Here is a 16,363-nt window from a genome sequence, read left to right as displayed (position 1 = left end):
GTCTTGGCCACAGGTAGTCTTAACGACTGTAACGACTGTCGTCACAGCAACAAGGAACACTAACAAACCAGCGGTATCGATGACCCGGGCCAACGACCCCACTGAGGTTAAATAGCTGAGTTTCCCTGCCAGTCAGTCAGAACTGAAGAAGTCCTTTGGATGAGGGACGAAACGTCTTCCAGTATCTTCAACCAAGTCCAGTTGCCCTTGATTTTAAACTTCTTTGGATGTTTAGTCTCATTTGCATCATTAAAGTATAAATTAAATCACACAAGTCACTTTCTTCGAAAGACAAAATTATTTTTACTATACATGTTATTTTTATAAAGTTTCTGCAAAGGCAAATAAAAAGTCTTGAGCAATTACGGGCTATTTGGCCATGCCAGACAGCCAGCTGAGTTTAAATAAAGAGGGAGCGGCCATGTCTTCATCCTTATCAGCGAGCTGTCTGAACAGGCTGCCCGGCCGGAAGCTGTCCTCACGGTCTGCTGTGGAGGACGGAAGTGCCTGCTGGAGGAAAGAGAAAATGTCAAGTTTTCTGAGGTTTTGGTGGTTTGTCCTGTTAGTCATCTTAACTGGCAAGTCAACTAAACATCCTGGTCCTTTGCCATCTCCTGGAATCTGGACATTTCAGTCATTCAAGGGCTCACAGAAGTCATTAGGGGAAGGATGTTGAAAATACATCAGGCAAAGTAACAAAAAAAAAAACATAATTTGCTCTGAAGAATAAAAAGGTACAGAAGAGGATTATTGCCACATGTGAAAGTTTTGAGTTTAAAGTCAGAATTCTGAAATTCAAATACATTTTTCACATGTGTCCCTAATCCTCTTCCATGGTAGGCAGAAGATATTCATAGTACAAAGAGTATACAGTTTTATTCACTAGTATGCTTGTAGCCACCAGTGGCAGCACTGAGCAGCACTCACGTCTGTGAGCAACGGAGAAACCTCCAGCATCTTTGGTTTAAGGAGCTTAGCATTCATTTTATGGGAGAGACCTTTTTGGTCGGGGTAATTTCTGATTTTTACTTTACGTCTACCTTCAAAGTCACTAACAAGATCACAAAGACCGTCCAGTGAGTGTGAATTTTAAGAGCCCTTGAGTGACTAAAATGTCCCAGTTGTAGGAGACATTACTTTCTGTACAATTAGAAATGAAATATAGTAAAATTACTTCACACAATTTGTCTTATTAAACCACAGTATGTTGCAACTTTGTTGAAATCAAATGCAAAGGAACCACTATCACACACACTAAAGCAGGTTGGTTATTAAAGGTTTAAGACAGTTGACTAGTAATTACCTTGAATGGAGCATCTAGTCTGTGTCTTTTAGTCTATGCATCAATTTGTGTTTTCATATATTAATGGTTAAAAAAATAAAAGCACAGAGAATGTAATAGCAATGGACCATGGCTCGGCTATTGTTCAGTTAGGCCCTAGCACCACCTGCCCCTCTGCTCTACTAATACTACTACTACTAACAAATACCATGGGCAGAGCTGAAGCTGGCCAATAACACGCAGAATGTATGTGATCTTGAGGCCACAGGTTTCCTGTTTGTCAGTCATGTAAAATGGATGCTCCCTCTCTCTCTAATAACGTAGCCACGCTCCAGTCATAGACAGTATTTTACTGGATGAAGCCACCCCGCTGGTTTGAATGGAGAGCAGTGAAGCCAGTTTTGGACCAATAAAATACTACTACAGGGCTACTTCCTGTTGGCACCAGCGTCTCCTGTGCATGATCGCGCGGCATAACCGTGGTTTAATGACGTAGAGCAACAGCAAAAACACTCATTCTGGTAGCTGCAGAGCTGCACAAACAAAAAGTTTCTTGAAAATCACAGTAGTTGCATTAATGACAGTAATAGAACAGTCAGCATGTCGGGGGTGTTTGTAGCACCAGAAGGTTTCACCACGGTGTACAGCAAAATGGTATTCCGGCACAACTTTAAAATCAATCCAGGACTGTGATACGTGGGATGACAGTCTGGGCTATGTAGACCCTGGCTGTGTGTGGCATGCTGACACTTCAGTATTTCAAATGCATGACTGTAGTGGGTCCTGTAGGTCTTATAGTTAAAGGATGCACACAAAGGCAAATGATCTAGTGGGAGCAGCCTCGTGGCATCAGTCACTGCAAGCGTCAGTATGGAACACCTTACAGAACAGATTATTCTGGTGTCTATGCGTGCACCACCGAGGAGTCTGGCAATTTTGGAAACATTGTATTTTGGAAATATTTAGAAGTTTGCCATCTTATCATTAATCAGATTAAAAGATCAGAAACAGATTTTATCTCCAAGTATCCAGTACAGAGGTGGGACATGTTTAGCCTAGCTTAGCACAAAGAATGGAGACAGGGGGAAACTGCTGGCCATGCTCAGTCCTAAGTGATACAATTAAGCTTCTAATAGCTCTAAAGCAAAACTGATATTGATGTTGTCATCCGACTGTTGGTAAGACAGCAAACAAGAGTATTTCCCAATTGTGTCAGCAGCGTATCCTAGGGAATCATAAAGTGACCGTTTTCAAGCAAATCCCAATTTGAGCTGCGTAGAGCCTTTAGTGACAATGTGCGATCTCAAGATGGGATTGGTCTACTCAAACACCTACTAATGCCCAAAGGTCAGTGTTGCTGCTGCCCAGTGAAATTATCCAGTCAACAGTCTGATCCTGAACTACAGTATGAGCCCAGTAGTGTGGGAGATTAGTGAGAGCAGAGCAGGACAGCATTCTTTATCTTCAACCCATCTGACTCAAGACTCATTTCATTAGTAAATATTGCACTGTTACACTGCAAATGCACCAAAGGTCAACCAAGGAACTACTGACAATACAACCAAACACACACAAATATAAACCCACACTGATGAACTTGCCTGGGTTTCCTGCACTCAAAAATGCTGGGAAGGCAGAGGGTGTAACAGACAACATTAACCCACAACAATGCAACAGAGAAATGAAGACATACTGTGGTTGACAGCATATGAAACAACAACACTAGCACACAAAGTCAGACTAAGACGCTGGATCCGAGCTCCGTTACTCACCGGCTGGTGAGGAGCATCACTGCTCCTGGTGGCAGACTTGGATTTACGCACATTCGACATGCTGAGAGGCAGCAAACCGAACCTGCAGAGGACAGAACATGGGGCATGAAATACTGTTTTTCTGATTATATGACCTTTGATTAAAAAGTAGAGATAGAGAGAAAGGTGCTACACAAGCACAGACCATTTACCATTTGATATTGGAGCTGAAGTTCCGCTAATAACCAGGCCTCTGCTGATACATGGCTCTAACTTTCAAATTGATTCCCTTTAACAGATGTACAACATCTTGGAATATGACTCTACAGCATGACACAAACTTACATGGTGGCAGACTATATAAGCAGTTACTAATTAACGCTAATTCCTTCTGGCTGCTGTCTGGTTCATGTGCTCTCTGCTAACCGGTGTCTGTACTCTGCCTTATGAGGGACAAGATATTTTACTCATTAACATCTCTCTATACCTGCAAGTGGATTGTGTGTTTTTGTAGCTCAGAGGGTAACATCACAGGGTATCATCTACAGCTGTTATTCAAAGGTGTCATATTTGCCTTAATGTTCCACAGAGTATCTGTGATCACTGTGAGCTAGTGTTCACCTCTGACCTGATCTGGCTGCTGGCCAGCGGCAGGATGTTAAAAGGTTCCTGGGAGTTTACGCTGCTGCTCCGTGAGGGAAACTGCTTCTCTGAGCCTGCCAGCAGCCCCAGCAGCACCTGGAACACACCATCACATCAAGCTCGTTCAACAACACTAGGAAACAGAGCAGCACCGTATAGTAGTAGAGACAAAAGAGGCAGAATGTAAATGCATGCAGTGGAAATGCCAAGCTACAACCAATGAAGCTCCAACTAAACTGTGTGTTTCTTTGTTGTGTGGGTTTGTGGTTGGGCATAAAGTACCGAGGTCCTCTGGGACAGGCGGTTGAGGTTGGAGTTCAGAGGAGGTGTGAACACATCCAGGTCAAACGGATCGATGTAACCTTCCAGCCAATCGCAGACCTCACTGAATCTGGAGGACACACACCACAACGTTGACAGCTTTCAGAGACCTGTCTAATGCTGTCGGGTTTCTCATTTAAAGGGAGAATTAACAACCAAAACACAGAAACAAAACCGTGAGAAAATATCAAATGAAAGTTTGTGGAATTCAACTACAAATCATGAATACTTTTTCTAAAGCCATGATCACATTATCATTTTAAAAATGCCCGTGTTTGCTAATGTTTGCATTACTGACAATGTAGCTCTCCAATAAAATGCTTTTGATCCTCCATCTGTCTTCAGGAAATCAGGTGGTCTCGGTTAAAAAAGTGAGATCCCATCTTCTCCGCCACAGCAGACCATCTCTTTCCAACCTGGCATGGAGATCTGATGATCTGCACATTTGATTCGGCATAGGCTTTTTATGCCAACCCTCTTCCTTTATCTGGGCTTGGGACCGCTAATTAGGAATGCACTGGCTTGTGCATCCCCAGTGGTTGGGGAGCAATATGGGTTTCAGTGCCCATGAACATTTAGAGGACCTGCTCTACAACCTGAGCCAAATTATATAAAAAAATCTGTCACTCAGTTGGCTACAGCAATATATTTATTTATTGTTGGTGCAGGAAGTGAAAAGAGCACTTTCCACTAATTCTATAAATTAATATTTGAAGCATGAAACATTTTTGGAATTAACTTATTTACATTGTGTCTAATTCAGGATAGGGTGTAATTATCCTTGTGTCTATTGGAATGTGCCCGGGTCCTCTTCAGGTAGGGCCTCCTTTTTTAGAAAATGTATTTATGCTGGTTTGGGTAGGTTTTCCACAGATCCTTTAGGATCAGATCCAATATTTTCATGGCCCCTGGAGCAGTTTTCTGCTTTGCCAGGTTGGTACGCTACCCTTGAAGATAAAACACAAAAATGTCTGCATTTCATGAAATTGGGAAAAGGACGTTACCTGGGGTCTTGGTGGGATCGGGAGCTCTTGCCCTCCTCCTGTCTGCTTCCCAGTGTGGTGTTGAGGTAACGGAGGTCAAACAACAGCTGCAAAGCTCTGTTCTGAGTCATGGGGAATACACACTCCTGGAGGATGGAGGAAGAGCAAAAACAAAGCAGAGATATTCAGGAAGCTAATGGGCATCCTAATGAATAAAAACAGTCCACTACTCCCCTTCTCTTTTATCCTGTTTCCCTTCTGATGTCCTCCTTACTTTTTCTTCTTTGAACTCCTCCTTTTGCCAGTTACTACTGGGCCGTGTGAGATTATAACTGCTGTCTAACTTACCCCATGCCTTTCAGAGAGGACACAATCTGAAGACAAAATTGAAAGAAGAAAACTTGGGCCATAAAATCATGTCGACACAAACCAGCCCTTCTGTCTTTTGAACAGACTACGAAAATGTCAGTCAGACATGTCCCGCTGTGTTTATCTTGGGAAAAATTATCTCACTATACCCTAATCTAGGCTCAAGTTTGTCCCTTCAGCAATCTATAGGTCACAAGACAAATGTTAGATCCATGTCAAGCTAACTGAAGGTTAGAGTTCAGGCTACAACACAAATCGCTGTGTGTGTATATGTGTGTTGTGTGTGTGTGTGTGTGTGTGTGTGTGTGTTACCCCGCTGCCTGCCTGCTGTGTGAGGCTGTGGTAGTGGTGCAGAGCCTGAGCCAGACAGGCCTGCAGAAGTTCCTGCAGAGTGGGCCGGGGCAGAGCGTGGCCTCCCACCCTGTTCACCTCCACACACAGCTGGAACAGCATTGACTGCACGAACCAAGACGGCTGCAGAAGACAGAAGTTTCAGATCAGATCGCTGAATGGAATCAGAAATCATTGCGCTCGCTGTCAGTTAGAGGCTGCGTTAAGTGGCTGACCTGGACTGGAAGACGGATTTTAGATGTGACATTGCTCCCCGACTCTGCTTCTTCTTGGATTTCCAGATCCTCCCAGTTTGTTGCTGTTGTTAGGATGGCACCGGCAGACTCGGCATGCAGTGCTGTGCCAAACTTATCCAGCAGAACCTGTCACAACAGCACTCAGTGTTACTAGGCAGGTCTTGAAACAATTCCAACATGATTTACAGTTGCATTCATCGATATTTTGGGGGCCGCGCAACAAAACACAACAATGACACATTTTCCGCTTGTAAAGTTGTTGTGGTTAATATGTTAGCATACAGTTGCCATTTTACAAAGCAGACAAAGAGCAACACCTGATGAATGTAAATTCAATATTACTCTCCTTTCAGCTCTGATTTTGACTCCCCCAACTCCTGAGAAAATATCTGTCTTTTTAGCTGTTAAATTCTGCTGTGTGTTTAATAGCTAGTCACTAACTCTGCTATGGTGGGTTTATCAGAGCTTCTTCAGTGAAAACAGCTGCCTGCTGTAGCTGGAAATTAAGCTGTCCAACCATTTCTGTGAGCTAAAGACTGTAGAGGGGGAATGACACTAATACTGATACTAAATTCCTGAAGAACATTAAGGTCACATGATGACATCCAAGTCATCCATTTGCTAAATGAACAACATGAGATAAAGTTGAGAGTGAACGCTAGTAATTAGAGATTGAGCTCAGATTATTTTTTCCCCATATAATGCTAATGACGCCTTGTGCCTGTTGAATGTATAAATGTTTGCTAACACCAAAATGTTATAAGGTCAGATGTTGAGTTTTCAGCTTGTTCGCAGCCCCCAAGTGACAGATAATCCATAAACGCAGCTCAGAGGTATCTCTTTCCCCGGTGTGAAACACTGAAACAAAGTTTCACAATGTGAAATGTTTAGAGCCTGATTTTAGTGATGTAAAGGTATTTGCTAATCCCTGCTGAGTCTGGCCATATACGAGGAGAGATGGTAACCCCTGTCTCTGTTCAAAGGTGCTCTCTGGTGTCGAATGATAATGGTGTATGCGATCCTTGATTGGAAGATGCAGTTCCACGCTCCAAAAAGCTAGTAAATCAACGTCTGTGCTTAGATTCAATTGTTACCTTTACTGTTCCAAAATAAAGACCTCTACAGTTTATTACCCCTCGCTATCCTAAATCTGAGTCTATGTAACAGACTGATCTGTTCTACAGAACAGACTTCATACCACATGCAGCAAATATCATTTCACATATATACATCTAGGTTTCTGACAGTGTCTGACTTTGGAGAGGGCGGAGCTCCAGATGCGGTACGCATCCATACTGCAGTTGAGAAACTCCTCCTTCAGGCCTGCCCATGTCGCCTGGGCGGGGCTGACATCTGTTGAAGGCCTGGCTTTGCCCAGCTTCTTGCCCTGTCTGGGTGTTCCCTTCGCTGTGGCCTCGGCCCCGCTCTGTTTTCCCAGAATGCAATGCTTCAGGTTAGGGCAGAGTTCACCCATAGACTGGCACAGCCTGGCCATGAAAAGGACTGAACTGAGGCGGGCGGGGCTGGGGTCCGGTGAGGCTGTGGCCAGTTCAGAGCGGATGGAGGACAGGATGTGGTGAACACAGGCCAGGCAGCCTTCCCGTAAAGCCTCCTCCACTGCCGGCGAGTCCGTGAAGCGGTTAAAAGAGGACGCTGATGAGCTCTCAGTGGGACCCGATGAGGTGGCTGAGATGGAGTCAGACCCTGTCGAGCACAGCGAGAAACAACATTTATCACTACTGCGGATGTGATGTTCTGTATACATTTACTAAAGGGCAGATCTAAACGCTGAACTGTGTCTGCAGCCATGCTAGCAGCGTTGAGCTAAATGCTAATGTCATTATTCTAATATGCTCATAATGACAATGTTAACATGCAGATGTTTAGCAGGTATATTACCATCATTACATTCTTTAGCATGTTTACTAATTAGCAGTAAACACAGCGTCCAGCTGAGACTGATGGGAATGTTATCCAATAGTTGTTGCTTTTCTACCCTCAACTGTCTATCTGCTGGTGGCACTGGAGTAAAAGTCAAGTGATCGACACTGAGTCAAAATCTGTCACTGGACATGTGAAAATTAGGACCCGCCGGGAAATTTCCCTGAGATTCTTCTGGAAAGTACAAATGTGTGGACAGCATTTCCTGGAAATCAATCAAGTAGTTCTTGAGATATTACTCTGCAGGACTCAACACTCAAGTGGGTTTAGCATGGCAGGCTAGTTGGGCTGGCTAACGCTAGCATTTTGCTGGCTATATTGCTAGTTAACTTGCCAGTTATAGCACCTCTGCAATTAGCCCCATTAAACAGTCATAATGCCATAACTCTTTCAGCACCACCTGTATCGTGAGGAGAGACCTGTGATTTATCGGCCAAACTTCGGGCTGGGCCGATAAATGTTGAATCAGTTCTGCGCTGGTGTTATTTGCCAAAAAAAAAGAAAGAAAGAATGTGAAAGATTTTATAATGAAGATGTCTTTGTTTCCCTGGCACAAAAGTGGGGATAAAAACAACAAAAACAATGTCGGTATCGGCCAGATTGTACAGTAGATGAATGCCAGTGGAAGACAATGACGACCTCAGCCTCAGGCTACATGACTGATCGGCCCGATTAGTAACAGGTGTTCTGCATTCAGAACTACACCACCCCATGGAGACTAGGTTGGGACTGAACACGCAATCCCTGTCCTAAAGAAGACTAGCACACAGTAGATAAGTTTGTACTGCCCTTACCCAAGGGCGTCCCTTTGTGCTGAAAAGTGGTGGGGACATAAGGGCTCAGATGAGGGGCATGATGATACATTTGGGTCATGAGACGTGAGGATGCACGAGAACAAGACATTTTTTGCAGTGTTTTGAAGAAATATTTGATGCTGAAATGTATGAGTGGGGTTCTTCGGGTCCTCCCCTAGAAGATTTTGAGCATTAAACTCATAATTTTCTGCAGTCTGGAGAAATTATCTGCTCTTAGGGTATTTTTTATGTGAAGGGAAACTCTATTTAAATTGCATTGCATGTTTTCATATTGTGCAAATAAACCTTTCTCAAACCATTTTCATTTGTTAGTTAACATTTCTTAGTGCAAGCTATTTTTCAGAACATTTTTAACAAATACTTTCAAAAAGTGGTGGGGACAAGGGCTGCGTGATTAATCTAATCGCAATCGAGACGTCGTCATGTGCAATTACATAACCGCAAAAAGTGTGCGATTTAATAAAACAGAAAAGCTGCATGTGACACTCTCTTCTCTGTGTGCGCTGCAGTCTGCACATTATCTCCGCCCACACCGGGCTCTCGCATGTGGCTCTACAAACATATGGGCCTACTGTCCAATCAGAAAAATGATTCATGGTCAGTGTGCAAGTAACTTTTAAGATAACAGCCTATCATAGACCCCCCCTCCCCGCTAATCGTTAAAAACATAGTTGGACTAGTCACCGGAGCAACGAGAGAATTGCCAGTCCCTCTATGACAGAGACAGAGAGACATCGTCAGCAGCTGAAGCGGACAGACAGAAGAAAACTGGGAGAAGATGAGGAAGGTTTGGTTTTGGCTCGCTGCCATTTTACATTAGCTGTATCGGTGCCTTTTGTTGTTCAACTTTTCATAAAGCCGACGTGCATGTTAGTCAACCGACCAATCAAAGCCTGGATGGGGCGGGACATTAAAAAAGGTTTGACGTACTACAGCAAACTTTCAAATGATGAACAATATGATTATTGACAAGTTAGTTAGAGCATTAACAAATTAGAGACCGATGTAGAGCCTTTTTCTTGCACAAGGTTTAAATAAAAACCACAGAAATTAAACAGCTGTAACTGGATTTAATATTCAACTAGTGGTAAAATAGTATTCTATTATATGAAATTATAATGAATGCAGTAATTAATATAGCTATTATTGTTATTCTTACAGTATACTATTAACTGAACATTATAGGCTACTCTTTATTTAATGTTATAATATTATACCAATACACTGATGTATACTAGCTCCTCCTCCAGGCTGTAGATAGAGTCTCTGCAGTGGACAGATGTAGATTTAGCCAGAGCCAGGATGCCAATATTTGCTCCTTCTAGCCGCCTCCTCCGTAGACCAACATGCTCCCTTAGTTCTGTTTTACTGGTTACTGATATAAATATTGTTTATCGTTTAACTTTGTTCAAAATGTCAGTATTTTGTGCTTTTTCCTTGATAATCAAGTAAGTAGACTCATATTAGCATTTGTTCCATTATAATCGAATCGCAATCACAATCGCAAATTGCAATATTGTTCACAATAATCGCAATATGACTTTTTCTCCAAATCGTGCAGCCCTAGTGTGGACATGTCCCCAGTGTCCTCAGTGTAAATGACACCTATGCCCTTACCTGTATCCTGGGAGGGAAGGTAGTGCTGGAGGTCATCCAGTCTGACCTTTAGCTTAGCATCCATGAAGGAGCAGAAGTTTTGAACACAGGGTGTCAGGGCCTGGGTCTTCATGGCCAGGCTACTCCTCTGGTGCTGCTGCCCCCGCTGGGTCACGCTGATCCAGCCTGCATCGCTCAGCAGGTCCCCCGGAGACTCGGACCACAGGAAGGAGGCCACATCTGCCTCGTACTGCATCCCACGGCTGGAGCCAGGGTTGGTACCTGAAGAAGTATAAATGGTCTGGCCCCCCTCCAAATCCCTCACAGCTGAGGTGAGGAGCTGAATGGAGCTGGCTGAGATGGCTTCAGTTTCTTCTTTGGTGATGGCCTAGGGGAATGAGCAGAAGGAATCACTGGAATATTACAATATGTACAATTTTTTAAACTGCAATAATAACTATGAAGCCAGGAGCACTGACCTGCAGGCGCTGAAGGAACAGCTGCTGGAGGAAGTCATCCCAGACAGCCAGGGGGCGCTCCAGCAGCCGCTGGCACACAGTGCCCCAGTGCTGACTGATGGAGTCGGTGGACAGGAGGTCCCACACAGCGTCTCTAATGGCTGCCAACCCCTTCAGGGTCTTCACATAGACCAGAAGGCTGCCAACGCCACGGCAGATGTCCTCTTTACAGCTGAGAGCAGAAGAAATAGTCCAAAGGCTTTTTAATTAGCTATTAACAGAAAACCAATCAATGATCGTTTTGATGATTGATCATTTTTTACAAATCCAAAAGAAAGGAAAACACCTTCATACTTCTGTTTCAATCAATAAATATATAGTACATTCTCAAATACTGGAGACGTCGCAAATAATATAGGCCGGGTGAAAAGCATGTGAAATGACCTGAAATAACACAAGGCACATGGGAAATTCAGCATGATGTGCATTTCCACAGCACTAATTTCATCATGATGGAACAGAGGCATGTCATACTCACCGCTCTGCTACTCTGAATTTCTCTTTTCAACAGAAATACTGTTTCAGTCATTCATTCCAGTTGCTTTTACTTTGTGGTTTCCTAGCTGCTGCCAGCAAAGGGAGGGATTATGCCCAACGAGCCACCGCAACGTGTTTCATGGGGAACATCTGAGCAGCAAGAAGTGTTTAACTGCAGCTAACAATGATCAAACGGCAGAGCAGAAGGGATTGAAAATGAGGAATGAACGAACAAAGTAATTCTATTAGTGAAGAGAGGCTCAGAGCAGCAGAGGGTGATGTGACACGGCTCTGTTGTTCTGATGGAATTAGTGCTGTGGAAATGTGCATTATCAATTTATCAAGACAGCAGCTAAACAGAGGAGCTGAGTTTGCATTAACCGGGGAACAGGGGAAAATGTGATTTAGAGGCCTGGTTCTGTTTGCTGTTGAGCTAAAGAGATGCCACTGTATATGAATTACAGTAATCACAAAGCAGAAGAATTATTTTACAAAGCTGCATAAGAGAGCCAGCAATCAGGCTATGAACTGGAAGTGATATCCTTTTCTCTGCTTCGTTATAAATCCACCTCTGTGAGAACAGCAGGAGCCTGACTCCTGACAAAAATCACTCAACCAATCTCTAATAACTAGTCATTTATGTCAAACTATGAAACACACGTAACACAGTGCAGTGTCCTGATTGGTTAGCGCTTACGTATCAATCCACTGCTGCAGGGTGTCCCGGAGCTGCTCTCTCTGGATCGGCTGAGCCAGGGTGCGAAGGGCGGGCTGGAACTCAGTGAGGGAGGGAGGCAGGTACTTGAACCAGCTGCCTGTACTCGTCTCTTCCTGCAACACCCTCCTGCCTTTAGCTACGGGGAGAGATGGATTGATGGGCTCACGTTTTTCTTCATCTCTGGATTTTTATGCTTCAGTAAACACACACTGTCTGTTAACTCTGATTTTCATACTTTCCACTTCCAGTGCATTTGAAGACATACTGTATTTAAACTCCTGTAATGCAATTGGTGCATAAAAACACTCCTCTTCTTCTACAGTCATAATTCAATTCAATTTCTTCAGTATTAACAGTGCAACATGGTTCTCACCCCTCTAGAACAATAGAGAAATAAAACTTATTCAATTTGCTAGATAAAAAACAAAACTGACCCCAAACATGTATAGTACAACTGATATGCCTAATAATGGCACGTCTCAGTAGCCTACTATATTCTAAATATAACAGGCTAAGACATGAAGTGCCTAATCCAAAAGCCTGTTAAGGGAGTGGAAACACAGCTCAAACAGCTTACGGGTTATAGGGAAAAATAAAAGATCATTTCTGTCTAAGACCTGTTTAAATAGCTCTCAGTAAGGAAACAGTAAAGGCAGCCTGATCTCCGGGACATCCCAGCTGTTTACCTGCAGGTGCGGTGGAGGTGACGTTCTCCAGGATAGAGAAGAGCATACCACAACTCAGAGCTCCCTCCCCCGGCCTAGGGCCTCCCTCTGGGGGCAGGTAGAAGACGGCATAGGCCTGGAACAGAGTGGTGACCAGCAGCTCCACCAGGCTGCACACCTGGGCCTTGATCCCTGCACCTGGACCAAATACGCATGTTTTTGTCAACTTTTCTGATGGGTCATTGTTGCTTCACTTCCAAAATAAGGATACTGCAAACAACACGTCCTGCTCTGCTTTACAGCAAAAGCCTTCAAGCAACATTTCTTGCTTCATGACTTTTGCATAAAAATATTATTATGGCGCATTTTAAAGTGCGTACAAAGAGGATAGTCTAGACCTGCTCTTTATTTGAAGTGCAAAGAGATAATTTAGCTGGATTTGAACTGAACACATGTTGACTTTGGTAGAATACCATGCTGTGGTTGGTTGAGCAGCTGGTGGATGGAGGCCTTGCGGGCCAGCAAGAAGTCGGCCAGGGCCTGACGTGGTGAGCTGTCCTCCAGGAGCATGGTGGACACCAGGGCCTCAGCAATGGCCTGGTCCGACACCGCACGGCCCAGCAGGAGAGACCTGCTGTCCAGGAGAATGGTGGATCTGCAAGAAGACAGACTAGTTACTTTGCTTGCTTACTGGATCTAGTTCTGTCTGCTGCAAGTGGATCCATTTCTTTTGGGTCTGAGGCCTAGGGTTTCTCTATTAGAATCACTACCCCCCAAGCAGAACTTTCATTAGATGACATTATGTCTCCCCAAAGACACAAGTAAGAAAAACCGAGTACCTGAAGTGTCCGGTGGTGGCTACCTGCCGTACCAGGATGGGGAAGCGGGCCAAGATGGGGCTGTAGTGGCCCCCTGTAGCGGCATCCAGCTGCAGCAGACTGTGCAGGTGGCAGCAGAGTAGGTAGAGCTGGGTGGCCTGGAGGTACTGGGATGCCTCCATGGCGCTCCAAATGCGCTCAGGGATCTCCAAGAGGAGCTTGATCTGAGAGGCCATGGTGTAGAACTTCTCCTGCCACTGCCTCTGGCTCTGCAGCAGACACACACTGCATAGTTACGTACAAGTCCAAAAAGACTTCAGGTAACATGTGTAGGGAGAGGGAGAAGCTCAAACACAAGAGGATGTGGTGACAATGTGGTGGTGTACACGAACATTAGGAGGTGTGAGATGTGTGCTCATTTCGGGTCATCATGTGAGAGTAAAGAATCCTCTATAAAGCTGACTGTGGTTTAAACTTAGTGCATTCCACTGTCTATATTAAGGAGGTATGTCCTCAAATTTCATTAAAGATAATGTTATTTAACGGAGCTCATCCGGCTCTGACGCAGGTTCAACACCTGTAGTCAGGTGAGCAGCCCACCTCCTGTCTGCAGCTGCTCGCGCTGGGCTTGCCCTGCTTCAGCCTGAGGCAGTACTGGTGCATGTCCTGGATGGACTGGACGACGCTCTCCGAGCACTGCCTCATCTCTCCGATGGTGTCCGCGGCGTCGATCAGGTCCCGGTACCGCTCCCCCACCATCTGCCTCAGCTCCTCCTTCTTTTGCTCGATCTCCCCGCGGACTTTGCGTTCGATCCGGCGGATCTCCTCGGTGTTGTAGCGCTCGAAGAGTACCGCCGGGTCCTTGATCTCCGAGACCCGGAGAGCCAGCGCAGGGTCCTCGGCCATCGCGCCTCCAAAACAACTTCGGATGCTATAGGACCTCCAACCCGGAAGACCTGCAGTACTCCACTTCCTGCCTCCACGTAAGCAAAAATGTGACGACAACCGAGTATGATGTGCTTATTGGCCATCAGAGCTGTCTGTCAGAGAAGATGCGGCGTTGGGTTAGGTGCCGCCTACCCACTCCCCTAGCCAATCAAATCATCCCAATGTACATCATGAGAAAACCTGCTGAAACACTGAGTTAACTGAATTACAATGAATTCATTAATCATTGAGGTGCCACAGTCACATTTAAAGAGGTTACCTCCCCAAACAAAGACTCAAAAGAGGAGGGAAGACTAAATCATGGCGGCATGTGTGCTGACTCAGCAGGGATGATATTCCATGAGAGAAGTTGATCTACAGGAGGAACAGATCTGAAAGCAGCACAGAATGCCTGAGAGTTTTAGAATGCTCACCTTCTACCTGAAAGTTTCCCTTTACATAAATAAATCTCCACCATATTTTGATGCAGAAAAAGCAGAAACTGGTGCAGAAAAAATCTGCAGAATGCTCAGGATTTTCTGGGAGAGGATGCACCACCCCTGCTCAATATATGTAACAAAACCTACACATCACAAAAAACATTTTCACTGCATTTTCTTGAGTTGACATATTTCATGGCATATAAAACACTCTCCTTTGAATAAGAGATTTTGATTGATATGGTTACTCCACAAAAATGATATACACTAGTAAAAAGTTCAGAATTCATTCAGAAATCCAGAATCTATGATGTCTCGTACCTCAGGGAAAAGTCTGTGACCTGAGGCTTCAAGCTTCCACATCACACTAAGCTGTACACTGAACCATGATTGGCTCCCAGCTAGCTGTGATGTCATAAAACCCCGCTGGCCGACAGCAGATCATGAATACAGTCAGCTCAAACATCACAGCAAGTTGGACATTCTACCCGAAATGTACATTATCTGTCCTGGAGTTGTTACAGTACATAAAACTTGCATAATCCAAAAATGTCTAAACACTGACTGGATGGTTGATTTCTGTGAGTTGTTCTTTAAAGGAATATGTTATTCATTAGGGTCTCAGATATTTTTTTATTTATTAAAAATACTTTTGAAAACTACAAATCCTGAAAATTGGACTGTCCTCACAGCTCCATCTTTCATAGTTTTGTTTTGATAAAAACTGTAAAACACAGGGCCTGACCGCCTTGTGACACGACCTGACAAATGAATGACATTGTTCCTTTCATTACCTTTCTGATAAATAACATGTATTTAATGCGTGCCATAGTAAAACATTATTTGAATAAATAGACATTACACTATAAATTTGAAGCTTTTTATGCTCATAGACAAATGTTTTGAATTATATTTAGTCCAGAATACAAGAGCCAGGACACTTACAGGACAACTTTGACCCACATACTTTACTTTGGCTTAGTGTTATAACTTGTTAGTTTAGATTGACAAAACAATCTCACCTCAACGTAGCTGTTATAATACTTTTAATATCTAGCTGGTAAAGCCTACAGTATTTGTTGATGAAGAGCATGTGAAATGATTGAAAGCACAGTGGATCTTGTGGTAAACAACTGTTTTGTTAACTGAATAACTTCTAAATCTATTGAATTGAAAATATGTTTGGTCTCAGTTGTTGTCATTATTATATGTCACTGGCTGAACATAACTTAATTAGTCTAATGTTACATTAACATTAAAATCACGATAAGAAATTAAAATAGGAATGTTTACCAATACTTAATTAAAGATTCTTTCAAAGAACAAAAAAAGGCACTGATTTACATAAATGGTAAGTGGTTATATAATCTGTGCTAGAATAAATAAATAAGATGTGATATAGTGATATATTATTATAATATATTACACAATATATGTCACATAATGTTTTGTGCCCCCACTAAGTTATCAAACGGGCCATTTCCTGTGTTTTTGGCTGTATTAAAGGGGGACT

The 16,363-nt window shown here is 43.6% G+C and overlaps 1 protein-coding gene across 2 annotated transcripts; it reads right to left on the bottom strand.

Moving 5' to 3' along the window:
- Positions 1–279: 279 nt before the first annotated feature.
- On the bottom strand, positions 280–14,443 carry cog1 (component of oligomeric golgi complex 1). Of its 2 annotated transcripts, none has more exons than XM_038739383.1 (15): positions 14,084–14,443; positions 13,505–13,752; positions 13,139–13,320; positions 12,687–12,863; positions 11,980–12,136; positions 10,767–10,977; positions 10,309–10,675; positions 7,191–7,639; positions 5,915–6,061; positions 5,661–5,822; positions 5,001–5,125; positions 3,958–4,066; positions 3,662–3,771; positions 3,055–3,136; positions 280–510 (listed from the first exon to the last, which is right to left on the bottom strand). In XM_038739383.1, exons 1-15 carry the CDS (start codon positions 14,387–14,389, stop codon positions 370–372), a joined length of 2,973 nt encoding a protein of 990 aa, XP_038595311.1. In that variant the 5' UTR covers positions 14,390–14,443; the 3' UTR covers positions 280–369. The 2 variants fall into 2 exon arrangements, with proteins under 2 accessions (XP_038595311.1, XP_038595319.1); XM_038739391.1 differs by having other exon boundaries at positions 280–507.
- Between the last annotated feature and the right edge of the window lie 1,920 nt (positions 14,444–16,363).

The sequence above is a fragment of the Micropterus salmoides genome, unplaced genomic scaffold (assembly GCF_014851395.1).
Source record: "Micropterus salmoides isolate LMB-PRFRI ecotype aquatic unplaced genomic scaffold, ASM1485139v1 Ms_hic_scaffold_10, whole genome shotgun sequence".
In the NCBI taxonomy this organism is placed as follows: domain Eukaryota; kingdom Metazoa; phylum Chordata; class Actinopteri; order Centrarchiformes; family Centrarchidae; genus Micropterus; species Micropterus salmoides.
This window is presented reverse-complemented; position numbering and strand designations above follow the sequence as displayed.

What these genes read in the sequence shown, in the direction of transcription:
- cog1 (XM_038739383.1), bottom strand. Translation starts at nt 14,389, where the DNA reads ATGGCCGAGGACCCTGCGCTGGCTCTCCGGGTCTCGGAGATCAAGGAC. An exon ending in CACAGCAGGCAGGCAGCGGG is followed by an intron (nt 5,126 to 5,660) that starts GTAACACACACA and finishes TCCATCCTCCAG; the next exon opens with GAGTGTGTATTCCCCATGAC. An exon ending in GCCTGTCCCAGAGGACCTCG is followed by an intron (nt 3,772 to 3,957) that starts GTACTTTATGCC and finishes GGTGTGTTCCAG; the next exon opens with GTGCTGCTGGGGCTGCTGGC.